General features: G+C 33.4%; 1 protein-coding gene and 1 long non-coding RNA gene across 4 annotated transcripts; one reads left to right on the top strand and one right to left on the bottom strand.

Annotated features, from left to right (window-relative positions):
• Nucleotides 1-164: 164 nt before the first annotated feature.
• Nucleotides 165-5,286, bottom strand: LOC123889005. 2 transcript variants are annotated; one of them, XR_006802413.1, is made up of 5 exons: nucleotides 4,945-5,253; nucleotides 3,364-3,623; nucleotides 3,081-3,172; nucleotides 2,860-2,987; nucleotides 165-254 (listed from the first exon to the last, which is right to left on the bottom strand). It is a non-coding gene; the product is annotated as an uncharacterized LOC123889005 (long non-coding RNA). The 2 variants fall into 2 exon arrangements; XR_006802412.1 differs by having other exon boundaries at nucleotides 3,081-3,623; nucleotides 4,945-5,286.
• LOC123889003 lies at nucleotides 415-2,681 on the top strand. Of its 2 annotated transcripts, none has more exons than XM_045938177.1 (2): nucleotides 415-2,276; nucleotides 2,341-2,681. In XM_045938177.1, exon 1 carries the CDS (start codon nucleotides 1,004-1,006, stop codon nucleotides 2,246-2,248), a length of 1,245 nt encoding a protein of 414 aa, XP_045794133.1. In that variant the 5' UTR covers nucleotides 415-1,003; the 3' UTR covers nucleotides 2,249-2,276; nucleotides 2,341-2,681. The 2 variants fall into 2 exon arrangements, with proteins under 2 accessions (XP_045794133.1, XP_045794132.1); XM_045938176.1 differs by having other exon boundaries at nucleotides 415-2,279; nucleotides 2,344-2,681.
• Nucleotides 5,287-8,006: the final 2,720 nt, after the last annotated feature.

Below are 8,006 nucleotides of genomic sequence, written 5' to 3'. Positions count from 1 at the left end.
CACTTTTTTTTAAAAAAAAAAATTCTGCTTTTTATTGGAACCCACATGCCAGCCAGCATCCAATCCCATGTTGCCTATTTATATGTAAACTATTGTAAATTTTCAAGAAAACAAAAATTATTGCCTAGTATTTATATTTGTATGTACAAATGTTGTATTTTTTATTTTTTTAACACAAATGTTGTATATTTTACTATTCAATTTAATAGCAATAAATCATGCACCTCCTTCAGTTCCAATTTGAAGCCTAATAACTAGAGTGTGAAATAATATTAGATTAATAGTTTATTTTAAATAATAGTTTATTCTATGTCATTTTACATTTTTATCCTTTAGGGTTGTATTTGTATTTAAAGGCATTGTGCCTCACTTTGAAAATCAATGAATGAATGAATGAAAAATTATCTTCTCTCAAAACTCTCTCATTTATGTTTGCATAATCTCATTTGTACCGAATTCTATTCAATTCATTAGAATTCCTACTTTGAGAATTGATTCTATCGGTTTCGTCCCTAGAATCTATTTATCCATTACAATTGGTATCTAGAGCCTTCGATTTGGTGCGCGCATCATGACTGCCAAACACAAATTGGTGAAAGTTTTGAATGCACTTGATGTGGAAGACAAGATGGAAATGGGTTTATGTTTCATATGTGATAAACCTTTTAATTTTGAACATCAATTGTGGCATCATAAAAATATTCAGATAGTAATGATGGATGAAGAAGAAGTTGAAAAAGAATGTGAAAGTTTCACGCAGCAACAGATTGATTTCAGTAAATTTGATGGCATGGTACACAAAGATGAAGCTCCTGAATTGAAGCTTGACTGCCACACTGCAACCCCAACCATACTTCTTCCAAAACCATAAGGTATAGACACATTCAATCACAACACAAATGTTCATGAACGAGAGCAAATTCAGAAAACGCCCAGTTCAACCACAACAATTCCACCAAAATCTCCATCCCTCACAAATTCAATTCCAGAATTCTCTAATTCGATGTTGTCTGACAAGGACGACAAAAAGAAGACACATGTTGAACAAGAAGTAGTCGGAGATTCAAATTTCGAGACCAACGTGGAGATGAAGAATATTGAACACAACTCCTCTTTCTTAAATGGTCGTAATATTGTTCTGACGCAGTCACTCAAGGAGGGTTTCACTGCAAACCCAAGTATTGATGCCTCTAGTTTGCTACAACCTACCCTCCAAGTGTTTGATCAAATGCCCATAAAGAGGTTGAAACCCACATCGCAGAACCAACAACAAGCAAATAAAACAGCATCTGTTCAAGTTATGGTGCGACGGCTAAAAGATGTCAACAGATATAAATATTTCGATCCTGGTGGAGCGATAGTTCCGAAGTCTAATGCACATGGTTTTTGTTGGATTCAATCACAAAAAGCTACAGCAACAGTTGAGTCACCAACGGTAGAGCAGCCTACTGGACCAGCTTCGGGATGGCCATGGGTACCGAGGATTATCAGTTTCCAAAATAGATTTATGGTTGTCAATGAAATGTGTCAAAGGGAAGTGCAATCGTTTCTTCTGGAGATGAAAGGTTTGTCATTCACAATTCTCTTTTCATTCTCTTGTTGTCGGAAACTGAGAGATTCAAGTGAACAAATTTATTCACTCCTTGTGGATGAAGGTAACATCACGTTAACCCTGCTAATGGAAGCAATACATGTAGTTGACTTGCTTTTTCTACTCTTGTTGCAAAAATGTAGCATAGTCTGTTTCTACTTCCCATTTATGTTCTATGTTTCTAGTGTTGAGTGCCTAATAGTTGATGATGGGAGTTTGACTAGCCAAGATTTAACCAATAGACTACATACTTTCAATCTAGTTTTTACTGCCAGGGACATATTGGTTTTGGAAGACTCTAATAAAACTCATGGTGCCATCATAGTTGAGATAGCTCTACTGAATTGTGTTTCCTTGGCTTCTTATTTTGCTCTGATGAGTTGCAAAATTGAGTATTCTAATCTTGCTGAAATAGAATTGGTGTATGTCTTGATTTCTTTGGACATTGTTTGGAAGATGATGAACAACTCAATTCATGGAAATGTGTTCAAATTAACATCTGGAGTTTACCTTTTAGCTATAAAGTGTTATGTAAGCATGAGGTGTAGTTCTAAAATTGGTTTTGTAAAGGTTGGAGAGTTGGTTGCATTTGTTCTTGGTTTATTGGTAAACCACATATTGAACTTACATGTGATTAATCAGATAACAAGCTTCTAACAATGCTCTGTTCTTAATGTATGCTGTTGCAATTGTCATCCAACATATACTACCTTGGCTAATGGAAAAAGAATGGTGTTTTCTATTTATTGGCATCTTGCTCTGAAGCTATTCACAACACCTATATTTGTGGTTGCTGCACACTATTCACCAAGGCGGTCTCAGCTAGTTTTTTACGGGTTTACTTGTGTGGCTATTTTTCACAAAAAGATGATCAACTGGGGGAATGTTCGAGATGCTAAAATTCTAATCAAATGGAAAGATTTGCCTCGTAAACATGGCACTTGTGATTGTTCATCCTTGAGGACAAGGATGTTTGAAGGGGAGGGTATTGTAACAGGAAATAATATTAGATTAATAGTTTATTTTAAATAATAGTTTATTCTATGTCATTTTACATTTTTATCCTTTAGGGTTGTATTTGTATTTAAAGACATTGTGCCTCACTTTGAAAATCAATGAATGAATGAATGAAAAATTATCTTCTCTCAAAACTCTCTCATTTATGTTTGCATAATCTCATTTGTACCGAATTCTATTCAATTCATTAGAATTCCTACTTTGAGAATTGATTCTATCGGTTTCGTCCCTAGAATCTATTTATCCATTACATAGAGGAAGGTATAGTTGCGCTTGATGCTTCCTCAGTTCCAATTCCCATTCCACCGTGCTTTTCCATGAAGTCAATCATCACAATAATAGCTTCCTCAGTTCCCAGGCGGTTAGGTCCAGATAAAATCTATTAAGAAAATATACTATTACGCATACAAGAAAATATATTGATTCAAATAAATCCATATTTCACAAAGAAGAATTAAGTACACTTAATCACCTTTGTATCAATTTAACAAGCAGTCCATGTGCATATATATTTTCATTGAAATCATGCTTCAATGGCCAGAACTTTAACCATGTTTGAACCACCTGCTTAAAAACATTATGATTGACGACAAGAAAACAAAAAAGTGGCAAGGAAAAAATAGCACTAGCAAACTCATGACATTATATTATATAAGTAATAAGATACAACCTGCACAAAACCTATTACTTGTCATATTCCAAAAAATTCAATTATATACACTATAAGTTTAAGAGGTTTTCAAGAGAAAAGTTACCACTTGCAGAGGCTTTAAATTGATCTCCTCCGATTTGAACAGTCCCAACCTCTCTCTCTCTCTGACAAACACACCCAGCCACACACACACACACATAGACACACACAATTTATAAAAAGGAAAAGAAAAAAGCAGATTACTTGTCTTTTCTAAGCTTGAAAGTGATCCTTGTTTCACTCATATCAAAATCTGGCCATCCATGTAAATGCTCATAAATTCCATAAGAGTAGAAGCCTGATGAACCACGGAGCAGAATGAATCTGAAATGGACCAATTACCTTTTGTCAATGTTTAAGGGGACAAGCTTTCCCTCAAGAGAATGATCCCACATTCTCTTGAATGAAATCTCCACCTGATCCTCATTTTGAACTATAACTAAAAAACATGTTCCATTAATCCTGAATCATGATATCTTGAGTTCAGATTTGATTCAAATCCTCAATCAAAATTTAAAAGATAAGATTTCCAATATAACAGTTAAACAAAATAAACGGGACTCGACAGCTGGTTTATATTTGTATTTGTATTCAGGTGTGAGATAAAAACCACTCACTCCCACTTTAATTGTAAACTCTAACAGGTGGATGGATTTGAAAATATCTTTCTTAAAAATTTGACAATAGTGAGTGAACGAATTTGAGACCACCAGTGAGGGAGAGAGAGAGAGAGAGAAAGAGATGACGATAGTGAGTGAGAGAGATCGAGATCGAAATGTCGTCAACTCGTCATCATAATTCATAAGGTTCGCTCACACATGAGATTCAAACAATTGCAGTTAGGAACCAAATGGATATTTCAAATTCATTTCAGATCTAACTATCAGTCACACTAAAGTAAGAGTAAGAGTGCGGTGCAGAAAACAACATATGAGAGACAGAACAGTTTCAAAGAGGGCTAATATTAACTTGCGCATTCTTTCCTCTAATTTAACTTAAAAGCCAGAATCCACATTGAGTACTTAACATAGATATCAAAATCTCACAACTCCAAGTAACTATAAATTGTTTCTACCCTCATTATAAGGACCTAAACATTTATGTGAATAAACAACAGTACTTAAATTAACTTTCAATTTCACAAAACTTATTCTAAATCAACTTCACTTTTCACCAGTTCCCTTTTGAAACTAAAAATTTAATATTAAATTCAAAAAACACATTCAAGAATAAAAAACTTTTTTTTTTAAAAAAAAAAATGATTTAATAAAAAGATATATTTTTTTTTTTTGTCAAGATTACCCCGCTCCCCTCCATCTACCTCGAACCAAATGGACCCTAAATAGAATTCTAAAATTCCAATCTTATGCCGCTATGAAGCTAATAACCAGAAAAACAAAATAGAATCATAGGCCAATATTCAAGGACAACACATAAAATTAATCTAACTCAAAACCAAGTCTTTTTTTTTTTTTTTAATTTAAAATACAAACTAAGAAAAAAACTAAATTTAAAAACTAGCAAGATACAAAATAGTAAATTTGGGATTTCTAACATTGAAGAAAGTTAGGGTTTCTAAATAGAAATTGGGATTTTCATAGTTAAAGGCATAACTGAAAGATTGAATGAAGAGAAATAAACTAACCGTTGGTGAAGAAACATCTACGACAGTAGGGAAAGGAATTTAGGTGCAGAGTGGCTTTGCTTCAAGCTACATGAGGGAGGAGAAAAGAGATGGATTTTCCTAAATCACAAAACTAATTGGTTCAATTGGAAACTAATTTGTGATTCAGTGAAAGGGATTGGAGGCTAGGGTTCAAATTCGCGATTCATCAGTGAGAGAGAGAGAGAGAGAGAGAGAGAGAGAGAGAGAGATGACGATCTAGGGTTGTTCGCGACAACCAAGTGTGAGAGAGATATCTCGCGTGTTTTTCTTTTTCACTTACTTCCAGACGACAAATTCTTTAATAGGGACCGTCATAAATATGATTTGCTGGGCACGCACCAAAAAAACATAAATATAAAAATAAAAATAATTAAAGTAATATAATTTGATGCCATAATTTTATTTTTTTAATTTTATTTTTGATTTATGTGTATTTCTATATTTTGTGTCGAAACACTTGTACCCAAGCAAATGTTACTCCTTCCAGACTTATAATTTTCATTCAAATAAAAAAAAATTTCTTGAAGACTTTTCACAATAATATTAATCACATGATTGTCACCGTGTATCTCTTCCACAAATGTAAAATCCTTATTAATAAGTTTTCACATATTCGTTTTGACATTTGGTATCTCTTCCACATATATAAAAAATCCTTAGTAATAAGTTAAATTTGTAGTAGTGATTTTTCAACTTAATATAGAAGAGTGAAGTCATGAGGATACATGATTCTATAACAAAGTGAGGGATGTCCAAAAATTTCAAGGGTATTCCTAGCACCTACGAATTAAGCTAATAAAGCAATTATTTTATATTTCAAAAAATTGAAATAATTCTAGAAAGTATAGTTTTTTAGGGAAACTAACATCTCATTTGGTTGGAAGGAAAAAAAATAGAAAGAAAAATACGGAAGCCGATAAATAAATTTAAATTAAATCTTAGTCTAACTTTATTTTTCGGTTTATGTATTTTCCTTTCTTCAAATTTTATTTCCTTCCAACCATCTAGTAACACTAATTTTATGTCTTTGCTCATATGTTTTATATATAAATAAAAAAATGCAGAAAATATACAAAGTGGGGGTGTCAAACCTTACCCAACTAAAAAATAAAAAACAAAAAGAACAAAGCAAAAAAGAAAGAAGAAAAAACAAAACAGAAAACAAATCCAAACTTAGCGGAATTATCCCTAACTTTTTTAAATTAAAAACAATATTAGAATGAGTTCAAAATCAAGCGATACTATGAAATTAATATATGTATATATATATATATATAGACACGTGAATAAAAGGTAGACGTGGAACAAGTTGTGCCGTCAAATCTTTTTGTAAAGTAAAACCCAATCTACAAACCGAAATTGTTAAACATGAAAAATACATTTTGTCCAACGTTTCTTTCTGTCGGCACTGTTGCTGCTACTCTTCTTTGTAACTACGTCCGCCTCTGACGATGTCAAACGCGATGACGAAGGGAGCTCCCAAGTCCAAATCCTGCAATAACCCCTTCCAATTTCAAATTTCCGATTTTAAATTTCTACCTAATTTTAGATTTCTACCTAATTTATGAGATCTTTTTATTACACAATTCAATTTCAGGTTAAGGTCAAAAACTGGGTCGACGGTGACGAAGCTATTACTCATAGCGGCATGACGGAGAGGAAGAGGAGAAGAGTCCATGACGCAGACGAAACAACGATGCAAAGATGAGGGGAAAACAAAAGAGTAAACTGCCACTTTGGTCCCCGAAAGTGGCACTCGTTGTCATACTAGTCCCTGAATCATCAAAAAATAATTTAAGATCCCTGAAAGTAACTTCCGTTAGTCAGAATAGTCCCCGACGTTAGTTTGCATCAAAGAACCGTTTGGTAGTGCTGATGTGGTCATTTTGTTGACTTTGTTGACCAATACCTGTCATTACTTTTTAAAAATTGATGCCACATAGGCAGGGTCCAAATTGATGGTAAAAAAAATCAAAAAAGGTAGATGAATGGTTTTTTTTTTTTTGACAGTAGATAGTTCTATTTGGTTTCATCTCTCTATCTCCTCTCATTTTCACTGTTCCTTCCTCAAAGTGACAAAGCAAACTATCACTCATCTTCTTCATCAATCACCCTTCCTCCATTGTTACTGGTTATTAAGTTCATCGGTTTGTTCATCATCATCGAGCAAGCCTACGATTTCGGCAAAACAAGGTAAAGTTTTTCGTCAATCTTTTCTATTTTTCGTCACTTTTGTGTCCTTAAGAATGGTGTTCTTGTGTTGGGTTTGGTGGTTTCTTAAGTTTTTTTGTTGTTGTTTCCTCAAAAACACATTTTTCAAGTTTACAGTGTGTTAGTGTCTATGTGGTTGTTAACAATGTTGCTATTTTAGGGCTTTTTTCATACTTGTGTTTCTTTTTGTTTAATGATGTTGTAGAAGTGTATTTGTGGATGTTTAGTTATATTCTATAGTTGTATTTTAAGATTAGGAATTTTTTTAGGGTTTCATAAAAATGTAATGTATTTGAATGTGTTTTTAAATTATTGTTTTGCTATCATTTTTAGGATGGAAACTGAAACTGAGTTAACACTGATCTTCCACCATGGTGGAGATTTCATCAAGTTTGGAAGCACCGACTTGCAGTACATTCGAGGTCAAATGTGTGTGTGTGAAGGACTTGAAGTTGATTTCCTCAACAAATTAGACTTAGAAGCCATGGTGAAGAAGTGTGAGCGCTACTTTAACATTAGCCATATATAACAAATCAAAATCAAATATATTACATAGTAATTACACAAGCACAAAATTGTAAACAAACATAAATTACACACAACCACAAAAATGACATACTTTGTTTAGTGGGCATGTGTAGAATTGTCTCCCTGGATTCTTCAATGTTTTTGCTCTAAGCATCACTGTCTTTCTCTCACAAAAACAGTCAGGCCTCCGATCAAAACGTGAGGATGATGATTGACTTCCAATTTGGGTAGTTGAAACTTCTCTTTGCTGTGAAATTGGTGGAACTCCTTTCATCTTTCAACTAATCGAAAATGGTTATGGA

The sequence above is a fragment of the Trifolium pratense genome, linkage group LG6 (genome assembly GCF_020283565.1).
Source record: "Trifolium pratense cultivar HEN17-A07 linkage group LG6, ARS_RC_1.1, whole genome shotgun sequence".
NCBI classification, from domain to species: domain Eukaryota; kingdom Viridiplantae; phylum Streptophyta; class Magnoliopsida; order Fabales; family Fabaceae; genus Trifolium; species Trifolium pratense.
Note: the sequence above shows the minus strand (reverse complement) of the source record. Positions and strands in the feature narration are given on the sequence as shown.

Coding starts and splice junctions, on each gene's coding strand:
- LOC123889003 (XM_045938177.1), top strand. CDS start 1,004: ATGTTGTCTGACAAGGACGACAAAAAGAAGACACATGTTGAACAAGAA.